The sequence below is a fragment of the Primulina huaijiensis genome, chromosome 18, assembly GCF_012295235.1.
Source record: "Primulina huaijiensis isolate GDHJ02 chromosome 18, ASM1229523v2, whole genome shotgun sequence".
NCBI lineage: Eukaryota > Viridiplantae > Streptophyta > Magnoliopsida > Lamiales > Gesneriaceae > Primulina > Primulina huaijiensis.
The window spans coordinates 20,002,807-20,024,344 of NC_133323.1; the positions used below are offsets into that span (position 1 = coordinate 20,002,807).

At 34.8% G+C, this 21,538-nt stretch overlaps 2 protein-coding genes across 7 annotated transcripts in view; one reads left to right on the top strand and one right to left on the bottom strand.

Moving 5' to 3' along the window:
• Nucleotides 1-2,532: 2,532 nt before the first annotated feature.
• On the top strand, nt 2,533-9,331 carry LOC140964388 (protein PSK SIMULATOR 1-like). Of its 2 annotated transcripts, none has more exons than XM_073424109.1 (12): nt 2,533-2,850; nt 4,461-4,779; nt 4,862-4,954; nt 5,052-5,142; nt 5,553-5,646; nt 6,196-6,293; nt 6,437-6,506; nt 7,405-7,499; nt 7,633-7,749; nt 7,880-7,956; nt 8,398-8,442; nt 8,520-9,331. In XM_073424109.1, the coding sequence occupies exons 1-12, from the start codon at nt 2,535-2,537 to the stop codon at nt 9,010-9,012; spliced, it is 1,908 nt and encodes a 635-aa protein (XP_073280210.1). In that variant the 5' UTR covers nt 2,533-2,534; the 3' UTR covers nt 9,013-9,331. The 2 variants fall into 2 exon arrangements, with proteins under 2 accessions (XP_073280210.1, XP_073280209.1); XM_073424108.1 differs by having other exon boundaries at nt 2,533-2,846; nt 4,454-4,779.
• Nucleotides 9,332-13,085: 3,754 nt separating this feature from the next.
• The window catches only part of LOC140964824 (dolichol-phosphate mannose synthase subunit 3-like), a 51,587-nt gene continuing 43,134 nt past the window's right edge, over nt 13,086-21,538 (bottom strand). Inside the window, exons 1-4 of one of the 5 annotated variants that reach the window (XM_073424773.1) lie at nt 19,152-19,487; nt 18,983-19,095; nt 18,799-18,906; nt 13,086-13,694 (exon numbers count right to left, since the gene is read on the bottom strand). In XM_073424773.1, coding sequence (XP_073280874.1) covers nt 13,635-13,694; nt 18,799-18,906; nt 18,983-19,084 — 270 coding nt within the window. In that variant the 5' untranslated portion in view covers nt 19,085-19,095; nt 19,152-19,487 and the 3' untranslated portion in view covers nt 13,086-13,634. The other 4 variants (XM_073424775.1, XM_073424771.1, XM_073424770.1 and 1 more) reach the window with 4 other exon arrangements.

A 21,538-nucleotide genomic window follows, 5' to 3' on the forward strand; every position in this document is an offset into this window, starting at 1 on the left:
TCGAAGCTTCCAGGGTTCAATTTCTCGAGTCCCGTAATACTAGAATCGTTTGATGAAATTTATGATTAATTCTTGCAGTTATGCTCTAATTTTTGAAGTAACACAATTTTTTCGAAAAGGTAAATATCTCCACTCTACCATCCCTCTTAAAGAATGCCCACGATTCGTGAAGATAGGGTCTAGTGGTTTGAATTTGACCAGATTTCTTGAAGTCTTAAATTTGGGCCCAATATAGTTCTTGAAAGTGCATTTATTGTAAATAAAAAACTCATTAACTCAAATAAGAAATAAAAATATCTTGGGTTCATATCCAGATGGAAATATATTAAATGTATAAACTATTAAATCTTTATGAATGGTGTCAGAAGGGTATAATTATACGTTACATATACGACGAAAAACGTGTAACTTAGCTCTTTAGATATCCGACTATCCGAGTTGAGTAAGCAGGTCGATATCTGATTAATAACTAAGAATGATATATTTGATTAACGTGATTTATATATTATTATTTGTTTGGTAACTCGGTGTACACCAGAAAGTAGCGGATACAAGTTTTATTGTCATGCAAAATGCATGTAAATTAATATTTAAACAAGTTAATATATGGTACAATTAATTTTCTTGAACTATGGCAAGAGACTACAAAGAGTATCCGTGGCAAATAAAATAGCCGGACCATACCCTTTGCTTTGATTTTTTGAGTCTTTCAATATTATAAGACCTTATTTGTTTGGACAGAGAGACGAATAGTCAAATGATTTTCTTTCACGGAAGAAAAATAAAATTACAAATATGAGATGTATTTTGACATACGAAGACAAGATTTTAACAATTTATTAGTTTTCTAATATATAATTTAAGTACTTCCCAATTTTTCGAACGTGTGTATTACTAGAATAAAACATCCTAAAAAAATCAAATTCATGTGTTTATTTATTTTTGATAAATCTTCAATATTAATTCTATATATTTATCGCTTTTTAATTTTGGTACTTTATGTTATAAAATTTCGGTTTTATCAGTTATTTTTGTAATTTTAAACATTTTTATGACATGACACGAATGCAACATCTATATCACTCCAACATGACAATGATTTGTAAGTGTCATTCTAAAAATACCGACATACAAAAGATTAAAATACAAAAAAATTGAAAAATATACGATTAAAAATGAAATTTAACAATACAAATCATCAAAATGGTAAAACAAGAAACATATAAGAACTACAGTTTTCCCTATATTTATTAACCAAATTTTTGGAATTTATTTTCAAACAACATAGACAACCGCCGCGTGTAGAAGATGGATGGTGATCTCCCACTACGGACTGGACTTGGCCGCTTTTCATAAAATTAAATTTACACTATGTAAGAAAAATATTTTACACCTCTTGCAGTTGACTCGGATGGAAAAGAAAATTTGTAAAAGTGAGAAAACAAGGGGAAAAAAAGGAGAGAGTGGGTGACTTCCATAATTTCTAACCTACTCGAGTTATGGTGCATTTGATTTGGCTCTGGAATTCGATTCTGTGGGGAAAAAGTGAGAGCCCCTTTGACGCAAATCTACTCATTTTTCTATCTTCTTGATTTTTTTAATATTTTTTTTTGATTTATTTGAGAGACCCTTGATGGGTTTGAATTGGGTCAGGGATCGGACTTCGTCAGTTTCATTTCTACTTTTAAAGCATGTACAGATATTGACACAAGCCGTATATATTAATTACATCAGAGACTGACTTAGCTTGTCTATGATCCCTTTTCATTTCCCATCATCATCATTGTATTGTGATTATCTTTTTCTTTTTTCCTGGTTCTTGTATACAAGTACAAGTATTCTTGTTGAATAGAAAGAGAAGCAGACAAGAATCTTTATTTTTTCCTCTTAGATCCAAGTCATCATCTTTATCTTTCTTTATGTGTCTGTATATATTTAGTGAGTAAGAACCTCTCTTTTTGCGGACTTGAATATATATGAAAGTTTAATGTGCATAAATATTCGTTTGTGGGAAAACTTTGGTTTCTTGGCTATTAATTTCTCTATTGTGCCTTTTGAGGTTTGATTTGTTGAACTACAGTGTGGGGTTTTATTACCTTATCATGCGTATTGTGAATTGATTTGGGTTTTTTTTTTTATGCTGCTACTGGACAACACGTTCGGGTTTAGGTCTCTTTTCGTTTTTGGGTTGATGATTTGCTGATGACAAGTATTACTGGTTTGACTTGGCTTACTAATTCGTGTAAAACATTCTCTTTTCTTGTTTTGTGTATAATTTTTGATGTGATGTTTACTGGATCGGTCCTCATTTTTTGATTTGCAGTTTAAACTTCCCAGATCCTATTGCTTTTAATGGTTCCGTGGTTGTGAAATTAAAACATGAATTAGGGGAACGGATATGGCTATATTCAGTATATCCTTGAATTACTGGCTCTGGTACTGGTATTATTTTTGAAGGAGTATCTTGCTGCCTTTGAATTTAATGATTGTTTGGATAACCGGGCGGATATAGAACTGTGATCATTACATATGCAATGGGTGGGATTTGTTCAAGAAGGTCTACCGATGACGGTGCATTGGCTGCAATTCCACATGTTAATGGCCACTTTACTTATGGCTCTGGAATAGTTTATCAGTCTCATGGATTGGATATCCGAGATAATAATGTTGCAGAAGATATGGAAGTAAGAGAAAAGCCATTGAGAGAACCCTTTTCATTCCCAGAGCTGGGGCCTATCTCTCATGGATCAAATATTGATTATATTAATGATGGGATCCCTCGTTTGTCCAGGGCGTTGTCGCTCAAATCTAGATCAACAAAGTCCAAGCAAGTAGCAATTGCGAAGGTTAGTAATCAATGAGTATTATTTTGTATTGTCTTCTTTTCCGTGGCAGTTCTTCTGGTTTTGGTCTTGCCACATTGTATTGAATTATCTGATCTTAATAAACGTAGATCTTTTGGTGTTAAAAAAAAAAAATGCTAGTGCAAGCAAATATTATTCTTGCTGTAAGACCACGAATATCTTTTACCCAACATTTTGTCTCGTTCTTCTGTCATGGATAAATGCAATTTATTACTTCTGATAGATTGATGAACAGTCATGTAGAGAATTTGGAAGGCATATTGCTCGGAATTTGTCTACTGGGACCATACTGAAATTGGATGCGCTACACATTTTTCATGCCTTACAAAAGCTTATTTATTTTCAAAGCTAAAATCTAGAATTGCTTTTCAAAATCTTGTCCGGATCAATTTTAAAAGGTGAGAGAGAACAATAGAGGTCACATGGAGAGAAATTAAATAATCAAGCTTGAACATGTTCAGTGCATAAGTTCCATCCATAATTCTAATCAGTAAAGGATTTATAGAGAAGACTTATTTTGCAGTTCGATCAGAGCTTTTTTAAGATAAGTTTGTATTGAAAGAAGTTAAGGTAGAGTTGCAAAGGATGAGTTAGTTGATGGTCTACTGAGAAATGATGAAATTTTGGGATCCGTTGGCGGAAAAAAATGATGAAAATTTTGGATCGTTTTTGTACTTCCCCATGTATAATAATTGATAAGCGAACTTACAATCCCAGTTTTTTTTTTGTTGAATCATCACCTCATCTAAACCCGAAGTTGTTTAAAATGGGAGAGACATTTAAAATTCATTATCAAATTGCTCTTGCCTAGGGCACATCTTACTTAATACCTGTGAATTCTTTTCGGCGGCAAAATGCATGGAAATATAAACCAAACCCAAGACTTTGTATTTTGATCTGATTAAAAGTGTTTTTAATACATATCCACCACATTGTCTTAACTGTTATATAAATGTCAGTTTTTTCTAATATTGTCTAATATTATTGACTCTAACGTTATTAATTTTAAAGAAATAGGGAACCTTTTGAAAATGTAAGCCTTTGTTGTTGAACGAAATCTATTTATTAGGAGGTTCAATGTTTTTCTCAATATCTCTTTGATTTTCTTAAAATTTCCACGAGGCACTCGTCAAGGGCGAGTGCAATGACTATGTAATGGTTCCTGCAGCATTCAGACACTCTTTATGTCTCTTTGGTATCATAGTTTCATTTCTTTTATGGAGTTTCAGTGACGGAAAGAGGAAATGTTTCTTCTATGATTTAGGTTTTATCAGAAGGAATATATTTAAAGGGATATGCCATGGCAGTGGTTGTTTTCGTAGAGTCTCTTTTCTAAATATTTAATTGTGTGTGGGCCTTTCATAGATATCTTAGTTTTATAATACACTGTTATTCCATTGTAGCTTCTAGATTGGCTTCATATTCAACATTGTTAAAATCAACACAAATTTGTAGTGTACGTATAATTCTAAGCATTTATGAAATGACTTCGTATGATTCTTGTCCAATTGGTTCATTTGGCAGGTCAATGCAGTATTTTATTTGTTCTGTTGGATATAATAATACATGTATTCTTATTAATTTCCCAGGTCTCAGAAGTTAGTTCGCTTTTGGGCAGAGCAGGTACCGCTGGGTTCGGAAAAGCAGTGGATGTGTTGGATACACTTGGTAGTAGCATGACTAATTTGAACCTCGGTGGCGGTTTTGTAGCTGGGATGGGAACAAAAGGAATTAAAATTTCTATTCTGGCTTTTGAAGTAGCGAACACCGTAGTCAAAGGTGCTACTTTAATGCATTCCCTTTCAAAGGAGAATATTAACCATTTGAAAGAAGTGGTTCTCCAATCCGAAGGTGTGAATAACTTAATCGCGAAAGATATGGATGAGCTTCTGAGAATTGCGGCATATGACAAGAGGTGTTATGTTATAACAATTTGAATTTATTTCTTTCTTTGTTTTTTTGGTGTTGTGGCTTATTTGAGTGCGTAAATGTCTCAGAGATGAATTGAAAATCTTTTCTGGAGAGGTTGTTCGTTTTGGAAATCGCTGCAAGGATCCCCAGTGGCATAACTTGGACCGTTACTTTGAGAAGTAATTTCAAATATCATTTCCTCAGTTACTACATTACTTGCTTGTTGATCCATCAATCTAATTTTGGGTATGATGCTTAATTCTGTTTTGATGTTAGGTTGGTGACAGAACTCTCTCCTCTAAAACAAATGAAAGAAGAAGCAGAGACTGAGATTCAGCAATTGATGACTATGGTTCAGTACACAGCTGTAAGTTTTCCCATCGTTGCCAATTTGGTTTCATTTTTATCTTATCGTTTTTTATGTGCATTTTTTTTTGTGGAAGTTCCATCTATCAGTATATGGGGCGGCTAATTATTGAAAACTAACTGTTTGAAGTTCTTTAACGATCTCATTAAAAGTGCCCTCAAGAATACCGATAACTTGCGATGTCCTAGCCTTGATTAGATAGGAATCAATGGCTAATATTATGTGGGATGCAAGTGTACCTCTTGTTTTATGTTTTTTGGATTCATATTCATTTCAAGTCTTACAGCAGTTCAACACTTGATTTTAAACCTCAGCTCGGGTATACTGATGAACAAGGATGGGTTTCAGTGTCAAATATTTTGCTGCATATTTTAACTTTCGAAAGGATGCTTAATATTATTAGTTTGCAGGAATTATATCAAGAATTGCATGCGCTGGACCGATTTGAACAAGACTGTCGGCGCAAGGCTCAAGAAGAGGAGAACTCCAATACTGGACAGAGAGGTAGTTATGGTCATACTGACGTGACTGTTCAGTTAGTATATGCTTAAATATGCATTTTAGAATCACCATGGTTTAGCTGCTAAATAGCGCTTGATTAAGTTGAGTTTGGGTGGAAATCTGAGGAGTTACTTTTCTGCATTATGCTCTAAAATTTATGATCTCTAGTTCAGCGCGTAAGGGCACTGTTAACTTTTAGAAAGAATACAGTTACTTTCACTTGATTTGTCATGCTGTTGATTTTTTTTAATGTTTGGTCATAGTGGCGTAAAGTTTTCCATGTTACTTTCATGTAGGAAGTCAGTCCTTTCCATGGATGATACCTTCCTACTTTACGCACAAATTGTGTTTTATTCTATTAATAGGCTACCAAAGCGGTATTATGCTGCTAAAATAAATCTCTCAGATGCTTTATGTTGCGTTTGTATTCATTTCTAATGCAGTCTGCTACGAGTTTCTATTTCTGGATCCTTACATTAAGTTTACATTGTTTTTCATGATCGTGTTACTTTCTCGTACCATTTATTAATATCCGTTTTTGCTGATCTGAAGGAGAGAGCCTTGCAATTTTACGAGCAGAGTTGAAAAGTCAACAGAAACATGTAAAAAGTTTGAAAAAGAAGTCACTGTGGTCTAAAATCTTGGAGGAGGTATCGCCTTAGTGATTTCGTTTTTCTTTTGGGTTTTAATGTGTATTGGGCCTTCTAACCAGAAAACAACCATTAACTTACGAGTGTGGTAGAAAAACTCTATACACAAGCTAATAACATTTATATTTCGTATTGTTTTAAAGGTAATGGAGAAGCTTGCTGACATTGTTCATTTTCTCCATTGGGAGATCCATTCTGCGTTTGGTAGCTATGGTAACGTATTCAGAAACTTTTGCATTTTTGCAATTTCTGCAGTGTTTGCAATTGTTAAATATAACTTTTGGAACTGGTTATTTACCAGCAGTTTTTTTTAGGTTCTACCTATATTTATGTTAAATGGGAGTAAGGATTTAACACTTGATTGTGTATTTGTTTCATAGTATACCTGCTAGATAAATCTTTTTATCTGTTTCAAAAATTTCACATGTGAATTTGATTATGTTCTCAACAAGTTTAAAATGTTCAATGATTCTGAGAGGGCTCATTTAATAAAGTTTGAGGACAAGGAATGCCAATGTTTTAATGTGACCTCAAAATGGATTCTTTCAAACAGTAAACTTTTGCTCTAATGATGGTTGATGAAAAAATCTCTTTTGATATAAGAATTTTAAATCCATAAGTGAAAAATATTTGTACATTATGGAATCGAAAATTGAATGTTCCATTTCCTAAACGTAAAAAGTTAGTAATATACTTTTTCAAGTAGTACTGGCCAGAATGGTGATGTTTCCGAATCCTTTTCGAAGAAAGTGACATTTTAGAAACAAGAGATGCTGCTGCTCTTGTTCTTTTGTTGGCAAAATGATTTTCTAGTCACTTTTATATGATCAAATATCTTCTTATAATGATGCAATTGTACATTGAGGTCTTATTTTTATAATTGTGTTGTGTTCCTAAAAAATCAGCGGTCCAGTTATCATAATTCAAGTTATTTCTATGGAAATTTGTAAAATAACTTTGGTTAACAATTTATTTAAGAAATGTTACTCTTGAGGAGGGCATTTTCTTAAAAAAAAAGTTGTCCAAAGTTTAAAAAAATACCCCGTTATTTCTCGGTACATTTCCTGAATTATATGTAACACGCCATTTTTATGACTGTTTATTATTATAGATGGAGACAGGCCAGTAAAAAACAGCCATCAGAAGTTGGGATCCGCTGGACTTTCGCTGCATTATGCGAATATCATTACACAGATAGATACTCTTGTGAGTTATCTTTCCTCGGTGTCCTGACAATGCTTCTTGAATGTGCACCATTCGTTAGATTTTCTATCCTACATTTGTTTGGTTTTCCTTCGAGAAGGTAAGGGGCGACGATAATGTTTCCGATTTTAATCAGGTGACGCGGTCAGGTTCGGTGCCACCAAGTACAAGAGATGCTCTATACCAGGGACTCCCTCCCAGTATAAAATCAGCTCTGCGCCCCAGATTACAATCCTTTCATCTTGAGGAAGAGGTAGTTTTATCATTCTAATGGAACCAAGTTTTTCACAATCACTTGTTTTTGTTAATTGCCTGTAACTGTTTTATTGATCTTTATTAATCTGCATAGTAATTATGTATTCTTCTTCTTGACGTTTCTGCAGTTGGCAGTACCACAGTTCAAAGCAGAAATGGAGAAAACTTTGCAGTGGCTCGTCCCCATGGCCACCAATACAACAAAGTAAACTGCTTTTCTATTGTAATCAGTTCCTCCCTTACCTTTTCAAAATAATCGTTGAGTTTTAAATAGTAGAAATATGGTGAACGGAGAATGCAACACACTACTTGATTTATGTGGCTGGATCATTAAAGTCTACATTTCACGGCACAAAGCGTGAAAAAAATATCTCAGGAATATTCATTGAGGAAATATTTCTATATCTAAATTGTGATAATATCGTATAAAACGTACATCATAGATTTAATAATTTCAGAGTATGTTGTTTGATCTCTTATTACACCTACGTGAAATGAGGTGGACCGAAGCAAACGTTTTTTAAGTAAAATTTCATGAAAACTGTCTTCTATGGTCCTCCCTTCGCTGGTTCCATCCATCTATTTTCTTTTCTCATATCCCTTTGGGTACTTGTGCTCATCTTTATGATGTGGCATTTTTAAACAGGGCACACCATGGCTTTGGTTGGGTTGGAGAATGGGCGAATAGCGGGTGAGTTTAATTCTCTTGTTTTCCATCTTAAGAACCCTCCTTTTGTTCCTTTTTATCGAATTCTTTGCTCTCCTTAGGTCTGAAGTGAACCGGAAACCTACTGGTCAGACTGATCTACTACGTATTGAAACACTGCATCATGCGGATAAGGAGAAAACTGAAGCTTACATTCTTGATCTTGTGGTGTGGCTTCATCATCTAATTTCCCAATCGAGGGCTGCAAATGGAGTCAGATCCCCGATAAAATCACCCATCCGGTCCCCGAATCAGAAATTTATCCAGTTGACCCACAAGTCGAGCTCGTCATTAACAGTAGAAGATCAAGAAATGCTTCGCGATGTGAGTAAAAGGAAACTGACACCCGGAATAAGCAAGAGTCAAGAATTCTACACATCAAAGATGAGGTTATGCAAGCAACATCGGCTAACTAAGAGTAGCAGCCATTCGCCAGCATTTGAAAATAAGAAGGATCCTTTCCCTGTAAAAAGGCCATCTTCCTTACCTATCATAAACTTTGAGCTCGACCGAAATAAAGCATTGGACGTGATTGATAGAGTGAACACAGTCTGAGGCACAGAATGGTCTGATTAAGGGAACCTTTTTCGTATTTGGCGAAAGTTTCTCGATTATGCATGAAAATACCAGTTTATGGTGCTCGTTTTTCGGCTTGTTTATGCTGTGGAGGAGCTGCGTTCTTCTGTTTTCACGAGTTTTTATCAGTCAGTGTACAGAATGTGCCATATTTTTTTTTTCTTTTTTTTTATGTACTATTCTTTGGTCATAATGCATAGATTTTTATTCTGCTCCCAAAATCTTGTGTTTTAAGTTTAGTGTTATTAATGAAAGTAAGACAATCTTGTGCTCATATGGCCATCGGGCATTTGTTTAATTTTTGGTTCAAAATTTTGCATTAAATCGTTGCAACTTGAACTGCAGACGTGGATTTTTTTTTATGACGAGGAACTCACAGCCGCATGCCTCTCTGATATGTGGATATGTGCAGCATCCAACAAATTAGACACAAGATAAATGCATATGGGGATCTGAGTGTAAACGAATTGAATCGAGTTGAATATGAAAAAATTTTGAAGATTCGAATTAGTTCTATTTGAGTTCAAGCTTGATTCGAAGTTCGAAATTTTTAAAAATTTTGGCTCGAATTCGGTTCGAATTAAAGCGAACATTTTCGCGAAATATTCGAACTATTGTTCGAAAATAAGTACTCGAAATACTCCAAATTTATTTATTTAATATATATTATATTATATTAATAAAATAATAAAATATGAAAGCTCGCGAACTATCGAACAAAATAATTTGGTCTCGAGCTCAAAAAAATGTTTTAACATATTCGAGTTCAGCTCAAATTCGATAAACTCGAATACGAATCAAATATTTTCAAGACAACTCGAAAAACTCGTGAACCAACTCGGTTCGTTTACACTGCTTATGAGGATCTTACTTGACCATATAGTGCTTTAATATTATTAAGTCCCTTAATTAATATGATTTTATATATAGATATTAATGAAAAACAGAGAGAATTTATGATTATGTTCTCCTTTAGATAATTTTTTTTATATAAATATGATAATATCAATATGCTTTTAATAATAATAACAATAATAATTATGCTAACGACTAATTGAGATATTAATAATTATAAACTGTTGTTCGATTATAAAAAATATTGTGCATAGACAGTAACTTATTATGCACTGAATGGCGTGACTCTAAATATTAACTGTCGATTGATTATTAAAAATAATAATATTAGCATCACTACGTGATCTCCTAAGTATCACTGATAATAAATGTAAGAACTTTAAGTTATGATTAATGTATATTACGGTCCTTTCAACTCATATATTCCGATCGAATCTATAATCATTAGTATGTCAAAAGTTGCAATCGAATTCAATAACGATGTGATATTATCTTTTAGTAATAACAGTGACATTGTATGTGCAATTGAAGAAACACATTTCCAAAATATACAGTCATACTCTAGCCAAAGATTTCTTTCATTATTAACTAATCATATCACAAATGATATCCACACCCGTAAATGAGCGATGGATCTCAGACTACAGTGTATTTGCTCCTACATATTTCGAAACTACACCCAACCTCGTCATCTATGACCCCCAATGGAGTCAATAACCAAATCAAAGTGCATGCTAGTACGTAGAACCTCCATGTTGTCCCGGATCAAAGAACTAATATTGTATAATCATAACAGTGAATTATTACACTCGATAAGATATAACCATTTGAAAAATCTGAGGGAGAGTTATTAAATATATCATCAAATGATCACATATCTGTATGAATGAACATCATCATGTTCTTACTAATGAAACATAACGTTTTCATCACATATGCTAATATCAAGCTCGAAAGACCTTTATCCTTGTTTTAGGTGCCTGAATCGACTAAGAACTTATTTAGAATATACAGTACACTTCCTAATGAATTTTATGATCACTATACTTGTGGACCTCATAGTACTTATAGTATATTCATAGACTTTATCTATGCACAAGCACGAGAAAATACATCATCTGGAGTAAAATATCTTACATAACTCTGCTAGAAAATACGAAAACATTGTGGCAAGACAACCGCAAGTGCAGTCATTTCATAGTATATTAATTTATGCTATAGCGAATACAAGAGATCAATTTGCACCACCTTCAACAACTCCGATGCAGTAGATCTCAAGTATGGCTCCCTGCAATAGTTTTATTTGGTCAAATTGTTGGCTGAGAAAGAGGTGAAGAAAAACATATAGAAGCATTTAAAGTTAATAGGTATTCTTTGAGCACAAAGAGTCTACTGCGTAGATAGCTACTTTACGAACTCAATGGAATACGATATCAGATAAATAAATGCAGATATAAAAGAAAACATACTTTTGTAAATGTTTTAACAAGAAAGTTTTGTTGTAGTAACGTTTTCTCGCATCTAAGACGCATCGAAAGTTGAAAATTTAAGTTTTGACGTTCAAAACGTTTTTTTGTCGTCATATGATTAAAACGTCCATAAGCATTTAGAATTGTTTATCTTTGTGTATTTAACGCTGGACATCAAATCATTCCGAGATTATCGGATACTGGATTCATTGTTTAGATCGCACTAGAGATCTTAAACCATTTTGCGTTGAGATTGGATCGCTGAAATTTTAGAGATCATGCAGCAATGTGGCTGTAGAATTTTTCTTGTGAAAAAATGGAGGTGGCCGAAAATTGGTTGAGGGAGGAGAGAAGGAAGACAAAATTTTTGTGTGCAAACACTATCTTATTTCACATAACCCTTAATAAAATATATATACACATACACACACACATTAATACATCTATACATATATATACACATATGTACATGTATAGACATATATGTAAAATTAAATAATCATTATTTAATTTCTTAAGTGATTTGTTAATCAATTAATTAACCAATTCTAGACTGCTCTAGAATATCTCATGAGAATCATGTACATATAGTAGTCACCACTACTAACATTATTATTGTTTAATAAAAGATTCTAAATTTACTAAATAAATAATTGTGGACGCATCATAACTCGATCAACGAACAGACAACGTCGATGTACCGAGGGCGCAAATTTTGTTCATATAATGAAATTGAAAATTTCTAATATCAAAATTTTAACTGATATGTTTTTGGCAGCCGCCTGTTTTTTAAACTCCTTCATCAAAACAGGTAGTTCCACTCTCCTTACTTAATTAGGAGTTAATCTAACTTCCACTTCTTGCAATACATGTAATCCACTTATAAACTACTTTATAAGCAATCTATTTGATCTTAATCAAACTACAGTCGTAAAATTCAATTATTTGAGCTTGACTATCTCAACATGAACACATAATTTGATACTTATTTGACCCTCAATGATTCAAGGATCAGCTAACCGTGGGTTCACAACGTCATGTGATTCAGAATAATATTTATTCTTATTCGAGCTTATCCTAATCTTTCGCGAAATCTTTCCTCTGCCAAACAATAGGTTCGAGCGGGAAACATATGACTTCGATAACTTGAAGACAATGCAAATGGGATGTTTTCTTGAATCAACTTCTTACCAAACTACTTCGATTTTGTATTATATCAAAGCCTGAATATAATTTAAGTAAACAATTATTTGTGGCTAGGGATGCAAATGAGTATTTTTTTTAAAGCTCCAGTTCAACTTATGAAGATATCAAGTAACTCGAGCTCGATAGTGTTCGTAGCATAACTTTTGTTTTTGAATTTTATATTGATACTGACAAAAATACTATTAAATTAAAAATAATAATAAAGCATAATAATATATAACTACTTGACTAGAAGCAATTAAAACTCGAACTCGACTTGATTGAAGGGTCGAGCTACTCGAACTCGACTCAAGCTCAGTCAAATCAAGTTCAAGTCGAGTTTTGACCGAAATGCTCAAGAGTTACTCACAAACAGTTTGACTTGTTTGCGCCCTTCATATGGAAGTTTAGAATGAACCTTTCACGGATGACATTTAATTGTAAATTATGATAATGAAATTTCACTAACTCCACAGCGGTCAGCCTGTAGAGATTATGGAAGCAGTTCGATGGCAGAGCCTTCTCTAATCTACTCGACAACAACAATCTTCTTCTAATCCGCATTTGTTTATTTGTAAGTTGCTTTAGGTTGTCCAGTCTAAAACTAGGATCGTGTATATTTACAGCATCATTGTATGTACTATTACTTGCCAAAGTACCTTATGTATTATTTCTGGAACTTCTATCACCATACATTAATCATGAAGTGATAGAATACAGATGGGTTTTTTTTAACCTGTGGTCAACTATTTTTTAAATAAAATGACTTTCTCAAGTGCATTGACCGAAGTGGTCTAAAAACTAGTCCTCGGGAGCGTAGCCAGAACCATATGAAAGAGAGCTCAAGCCTAGAAATTTCATGTGACAGAAACAAAATCAGTTTGAATCATCTAAAAAGTTTACTAATCAAGCTTGTTTAGAGGTATAAAATTTTCTAACCTTTCTACTTTCTCCTATAATCACTGCTGTTGACGTTGAAACAGGCTCAATCAAGAAGTAAGAAGATATTATATCAGTAGGACTTCTTGATGAAGGAAAGACGAGTCAACAGGAAACCACAATCACACTATTCATTTGTGAAGCTCCATGCTCTCAATTAAAACCCACGTCGACCCCATTTTCTTTCAAGAATTCCTTTGCTTCTATGATATCCTACATGATAAAACCAGTCAAATCTCTAAGCATGACACAATTTAAGCTTATACACAAGTAAAAACAAAAGGAAACAAAATTCACAAGTCATTATTCTAATTCGGTGGCACGTAGCAACCATCATCCTTCTTCATTTTTCTTTAGGTTCAGGTATTTTAGATACTCCATCATAAATAAAACAAATATGACTAGGCATCCCATATATTTTTCGAATTTCAAAATTTGTACCTCTTACACGAACCTTGTGGCTCCTAACTATCACCAACGATTAACAAACAAAAGGAACAAAAGATCTTCCCCACAGTCAAGTGAAACTTGGGCTCAAGTATGAAGGAGCACAACATCACAATATTATTCACATGCTTGGGATCATACATGTGGTTGTTCTCTAGAAGAATGTAGAATGATTGGATCCTAACAAACTAACAGATTTGATTCCTTTATTTGTTAATTGTAAATTGTTTCATACACACTTGTATATATACCCATGTAATCGTTGTTACGTAATAGAGAAAAATTATCCCAAAATCTTCTTATTAAATTCTGCTAAGCTTTCTATCTTGGTATCAAGAGCTCCAATGGCGGAAGCCAGCTCTCACGCAGAATCCAGCATTCACACCATCCCCAATCCTAATCTCAACCCTCTACTAGTAAATCCTATCAACCAAATTAACGCAGTAAAATTGATAGATGACAATTTTCTTCTCTGGCAATTACAAATTCTCTCAGGTATTAGAGGTCTGGGTCTTGAGTATTTGCTTCACGAAAATACACCCATCCCACCCCGAGCTCGACGCCGGAGAATCGACTTCCACATTGAACCCGATGTTTGTCACGTGGAGCAGGCAAGACCAATTGCTTTTCTCTTTTCTGTTAGCATCCATGGCGGAAAGTATCCAGAGCCAGATGATTGGCTGTACTACTGCTGTGCAACTTTAGTTGCGAGTCACTCGCCTTTTTGCCTCCAGATCCAAGGCTCGGGTGATGCAATTCAAACTTCAGCTGCAAACGCTAAAGAAGGGTGGCCATACCAGGAAGGACTACCTGAGCAAGATGAAGAACTATGTTGATATGGTTGCAGCATGTGGTCATCCCATCTCTGAAGAAGACCATGTTTTCTATATCCTTGGCGGAGTAGGGGTTGAGTATGAATCAGTAGTTGTTCATATCACCTCCATATCTGAAATTTTATCTCCTGCCGATGCTAGTGCATTACTTTTGGCCCATGAAGGACGCATTGACTGCTACAATGTCAACATGGACAGGACGATACCTACTGCTCATGCCACTACTTTCTCCCAATTCAAAGGCCGTGAGAATTCATATCCTCATTATTCTTCTTGTGGCCGTGGCCGCTCTCCTTCCGAGGTGGTCGAAAGAATTGAAACCAGGGCAACGCTCGTCCTAAATGCCAAATTTGTGGTTATTCTAATCATATTGCAGAAAAGTGTTGTTATCGATTTGATAGACTTTGTCCCACAGCACGAAACTTCTGGTTCTTTCCAACCTGCCTCTCACACACGCGAAACTTATTTTTCTCCTACAACTGCGCTGGCTATGAAACAACAGGAAGTGCTCAACGATGAATGGCGGTTCCCTGATTCGGGAGCTTCACACCATGTCACAAATGACCTTGCCAATCTCAACATTGGCTCTGAGCACGCTGGTGGAGGTAAAGTGTTTAGTGGCAATGGATCTGGTTTGCCTATTTCACATACAGGAGCTTCATCTTTTGATACTCACACTAGCCTCGGTACTCACACATTTCATCTACATAATCTGCTTCGAGTCCCTCATATAACTAAAAATCTCATTAGTGTAAGTAGATTTGCTCATGATAATAATGTCTGCTTTGAGTTTCACCCTCGTTTTTGTGTTGTAAAGGATCAAGCAACACGAACTCCACTTCTCCGAGGCACTCTGCATAATGGATTGTTGTACAGATTTCATCTTAGCAAGTCTGATCAATTCTCTCCTCCATCAGCAGCATGTCTCAGCCTACCCTCTACTTCTCTGGCCAACACCCTTCCAAATCAAGTGCTTCAGTCACAGTTCATTCTTAAAGGGATTCATCAACATTGAGTCGTTGGCATTATAGATTAAGACATCCTTCTTTTCCCATTGTCAAGAAAATCTAACTCGCTGTAATACTCCCTTTATAAGCAATGATAATGTCAATCTTTGTGCGGCATGTGAATTGGGCAAGAATCATAGATTACTTTTTTCGATATCTCGCACTATATATTCTGAACCACTACAATTAATTGTTTCTGATGTTTGGGGGCCTGCTCACAATGTTTCTACCAATGGTTATCAATACTATGTTAGTTTTGTCGATGCCTATAGTCGTTATACTTGGATATTTTTTCTCATGCAAAAATCAGAAGTATTTCGTGTCTTTCATAACTTCAAAACCAATGTTGAGCTTCAATGCAATAGAAAAATTAAAGCACTCCAAACAGATTGGTGGGGTGAGTTTCGATCTTTGTGTCCTTTGCTACAAAAGTGGGGCATTGATCATCGTGTTTCTTGTTCATATACTTCACAACAAAATGGGATTGTGGAAAGAAAACATTGTCATATTGTTGATATCGGTCTTTCCCTTCTTGCTCATTCACACATGCCACTTGACTTTTGGGATGATGCTTTTGCTACAACAATTTTTCTTATTAATCGTTTGCCTACCTCAGCCACTCAAGGACATATACCTCACACTCAGTTGTTCAAAATTTTTCCCCATTACACTTTTCTTCGTGTTTTTGGGTGTTTATGTTTCTCATATCTTCGGGTATATAATTCTCACATGTTTGATTTTCGTTCTAAACCATGTACCTTTCTTGGATATAGCAGCAACCAAAAGGGCTATAAATGCCTCAGTGTTGACGGAAAGATTATGTTACTCATCATGTTAAGTTTGATGAAGTTGTCTTTCCCTTCTGTCATGATCAAACTCACAGCTCATGTCTTCTTCATTTTGTTCTTCTACTCCTCTTTTTATGTCCATTCCATCTTCCCCTATCCCACATCTCTTTCTCTTCCACATCCTTCTTCCCAACATTCCTCCAGTACGCCCACCGAACCATGTTATCATCTTGGTTCAGTTCAAGTTTCTCTAATCCTTCTCTGCTCTTCGAAAGTTGTTCAGCTCCTGTGCAATATAATCTTAGGCATTCTGATCCATTACCAGTCAACACTCACTCAATGGTTACTAGATCGAAAGCTGAAATTTTTAAGTCAAAGGTTTTTGTGGCACACCAATCTATTGACAGTGAACCTGTCCACTTTCGTGATGTGTTATCCCATAAAGAATGGAGAAATGCTATGTGTAAGGAGTATACTGCCTCATTCGTAACCACACCTGGTCCTTGGTTCTTTCTCCGTCTAATACATCTATTGTTGGTTGCAAATGGGTCTTTAAACGCAAGACTAACTCTGATGGCTCTATTGCTCGTTACAAGGCTCGTCTTGTTGCTAAGGGTTATTCTCAAATGGCTAGTTTTGACTTCTCTGAAACGTTTAGTCCGGTTATTAAACCCACCACAATTCGACTTGTTCTCACCATTGCCATGACCAAGCAATGGCCCATTCATCAGCTATATGTTAACAATGTCTTTCTTAATGGCTTTCTTTTTGAAATAATTTATATGCAACAGCCTCCGGTGTTTGAACAAAAAAAGGATGATGTTACATTGGTTTGTCGATTACATAAGGCTATTTACGGTCTTAAATAAGCACCTCGTGCTTGATTTGATAAACTGAAATCAGCTTTACAACATATGGGATTCACTGCCTCAAAAGCTGATCCCTCGTTATTTGTTAAGTTCCGTTTTGCCTCAACTATGTAAGGCCCTGGGCCTGCCACTTATGGGCCCTGCAATCACAGTCCCTGAACCCGGCCCAATTGGTACCAAGTTTCAATGATCCATGTACTTAGACTGGAGGTCATGGAATCGAAACCTGGGGAGGCACAGACTTCCCTGCCAGGGGGGAAGAGTCCTGTGAGTAAGTGCAAGCTGGGACGGGTCGAGGGACTATGATTGCAGGGCCCATAAGTGGCAGGCCCAAGGCCTTACAATTATTTATGTTCTTGTATATGTTGATGACATCATTGTCACAGGAAGTGATTTTAATTAAATTGCTGGTCTTATTCATAAGCTGGACAGTCAGTTTTCTCTGAAAAATCTGGGCAACTTATCTTATTTCTCAGGGATTGAAGTCTCCAAGATCTCTGATGGTTCTCTTTTTCTCTGTCAATCCAAATATGTTCAAGATCTACTCCTCAAGACAAAAATGGATTCATCTTAGTGCTTGTGCTCGAATATCTCTCACGGTTTTTGTGATGCTGACTGGGGGAGTGATACGGATGATCGTCGCTCCACCTCTGGTTTTTTTGGTTTCTTGGAACCTCTCCCATTACTTGGAGCTTCAGGAAACAACAAGTTGTCTCCCGATCTAGTACGGAAGCCGAATATCGGAGTTTGACTCATGCTACAGCTGAATTGCTATGGATTCGATCTCTCTTGACAGAAATGCATATTCCTTTGGTTCATTCTCCAGTTCTCTGGTGTGACAACATGAGCACTATTGCTCTTAGTGCCAATCCTGTCCATCATTCCAAGACCAAACACTTTGAACTAGACTTATATTTTGTTCGAAAAAAGGTTATATCCAATGCTCAGTTTGTCCGACATGTTCCATCTTGTAACCAGATTGCATACATCCTTACAAAACCTTTATCCGTTGCCCAGCGTCGTGCTAAATCCCTTGCTAAGCTTGTGGGGGCAAGTCAATGGGTTCAAGTATGAAGCAGCACAACATCACAATATTATTCACATGCTTGGAATCACACATATGGTTGTTCTCTAGAAGAATGTAGAATGATTGGAGCCTAACAAACTAACAGATTCGATTCCTTTATTTGTTAATTTATTAATTGTAAATTGTTTCATACACACTTGTATATATACCCATGTAATCATTGTTACGTAATAGAGAAAAGCTATCCCAAAATCTTCTTATTAAATTCAGCTAAGCTTTCTATCTCCCACCATAGAACAAGAATCATGATCCATAATGGTAAGATTGTGTGAAATTTGGTAAATACCTGTTGCAACAGAATTGCCTCATGTGGGCAAGTTGGAAATTGCATCAAGCCAATTCCAACCATTAATAGGCCATAACATCCAAGGGATACAATGAAGTACATAGGCAGCTGTTACATGTAAACGAAAAGAATGAAACATGATGTATGATTGAATAATACTAGAGAGAGCATGTAAGAAGCCTACCAACCAAGTGTAGCTCCTTGGAATTATGGATGCCTGAAGCAGGCCAACCCAAAGAGCTGATAGGGTTACCAGCAACGTCAAAATCTTTACAATGTGCTTCATTGGATCTGCAACTACAAAATTAATTCACTTCAACCGCAGTTAATATCCTAGAAGATCAGACACCTACCGTTGTATCATAAGTTATAGTTATAGCAACATTGTAACTCAAATATTTTATGTTGTAGAGTAGCTCAAGCGCCACTGGCCCACTTTTTAATCACTCTCAAATGAGTAGCCACACAGCACTGTTGATCATATAAACCAAACAATCTCTCCTAACAATTGCTCCTAAAACTAATAAAATTGAGCACATAACTTTAACTCTGACAACACTTATAGGATCATCCATGCCACATGATCAAATGTGATGCTAATAGTAATGGTGTGATTCAAATTTTTTAAACCACATAATATTCCAAACACTATGTTTAAATCGATGTATTATATGAACAACCAAACGAGACATTGGGCTCAAGCATACCCAGCATATCTTTTGTGGGAGACGTTGGAGAAGATATGCAACTCATTCACTCAGTTTTAGGCCCACTAAACCCACCCTCAACTCTGAAAATTTTGCATTGCCATAAGAAGGGACAAGTATGCTGCTGGGAATGTCGCTAGCCCTTCCCACGCCTGAATATTACAGGGAGAAAACCAATGCTATGGTGCAATGTCTAAATCTTACATGGCAGCATAACTTCATCCTCAGGAAACTTTATTCGAGCAAACATGGACACATAATTCCTTTTCAAATCCCCATCTCTTAATGACAGACGTTATTGAGTTATTTTGGACAACGGAATAATGTAGATTGCTAGACAAGATTTCACATCAAACCATTTCAAAATCCCATATCATGTTATAGATTTGATGATGGGAGACTGACTGAAATTAAAAACAGCCGGTAATAATTCCATTACCAATACATGTGATAAAAGTTACACACCAACAAAAGATCAAATCTTTCTTATGAAGCAGAATCCGGATAAACACTGTCACCAAAACAAATCAACAACTGAAAATTCGATTAATTTCATAACATCATCATCGGTATTCATTATCGCAACTGGAAAAAAAATTCAAACCAGTAATTCCACAAAAAGAATCCTACCCAGAAAAAATCCGAGAAAAACGAACAAAGCACTTCATGATCGGTACAAAAACTCAACGAATACATGCTAAATTACAGGGAAACAGAAATTTTACAACCAAACAAAGGTGGCTTACCTTAAAGAGAGTGAAAGAAGCCAACACAAGGGCGCCGAGTGATGGGCTTGGGGGAACCGGATTCGGTGAGAAGCCCATCACTTTTATATTATCCTATTTTTTACATGTATTAATATTAGTAACATTGATTTTAGCAAATATTTTCTATGTTGCTTTATAAAAAATTAAATTTTAGCTAGAATATTGGATGGAAATCAGATTTCATACTTAGTACTTATATGATGCGTGCATGTATATTAAAATTTTGTGTCAAATATTTTTTGTGAAAATTTTATATATTATATTAAAATTAAAAACTATAAAATGGTTTTGTATAATAAATTTTGTGAGTTTGAGACTTATTTCACAAAATTTATATGTGATACGGTCTCATAAGATTTTTTTGTGTTTTTGTGTTATAGATGATATGATCATTTAAAATTAAAAAATATAGATAAAGATAAAAAAATATTTTATTAAAATATAATGAGATACACATTTTACTAGAATATGTTTTTATAATTTTTTTTTAAAAAATAAAATGGAATTTTTGTAAGTCGATAATTCATATTTTTTGTTTATTAAAAAACGTACTAGACACAAAAATTAGTTATTATATACTTTTCAACTTTAATAGTATACTAACGACCGAAGCAAATACATTATATATGTAATAATATTTGATATATTTCTTAATCAATATATAGAATTAATGTTGGATATTTGTAATTTGATATGAATTTTATAATATGATATAAATTATACAATGAATTTTTAGTTGTTGCATCAATTTATGCAACGAATTATGAATATTATACATTAATGCTTAGACATTGCATCTATAAGAAAACTTAGAAAATTGAATGATGATTGAAATTTAAGACCAAATACAAAAAAAATCTAATGAATCAATATTTATCATAACCTTTAATTGTGTTTTCATTCCCTTGCTTTCAGTTATTTGAGACTGTTGTTCAAAATTTTTTAACATACTCACTTTGTACTCAACCGAAATCTAATTAAAATATATTCTTGCTTGATCTTCGTGACGCTGACGCTTGTAGAACTGCAAGAACATTTATAAATTGTGAAAATTTACTTCTATTACGTTAAGTTAACATCGAAAATGCATAATACTTGATTAGCGTAGTCTCGCTTTTATGTCAACATCATTTTAAGTACTTAATTTTTTTCACGTTAACATAAGAAAACAAATAAGTCAAGAAATGTAAGTAAATGTCATTTTTTTTTTGTTTTATGTATAAGCTACATATGTACCTGAACAATGTTTTTCTTCTATTTTTCTGC

Bases quoted from the DNA above. Each gene is read 5' to 3' on its own strand.
- LOC140964388 (XM_073424108.1), top strand. From the start codon at position 2,535: ATGGGTGGGATTTGTTCAAGAAGGTCTACCGATGACGGTGCATTGGCT. The intron at 6,507-7,404 runs GTAACGTATTCA...TTATTATTATAG, and splicing joins TTCTGCGTTTGGTAGCTATG to ATGGAGACAGGCCAGTAAAA. The intron at 7,500-7,632 runs GTGAGTTATCTT...GATTTTAATCAG, and splicing joins TTACACAGATAGATACTCTT to GTGACGCGGTCAGGTTCGGT.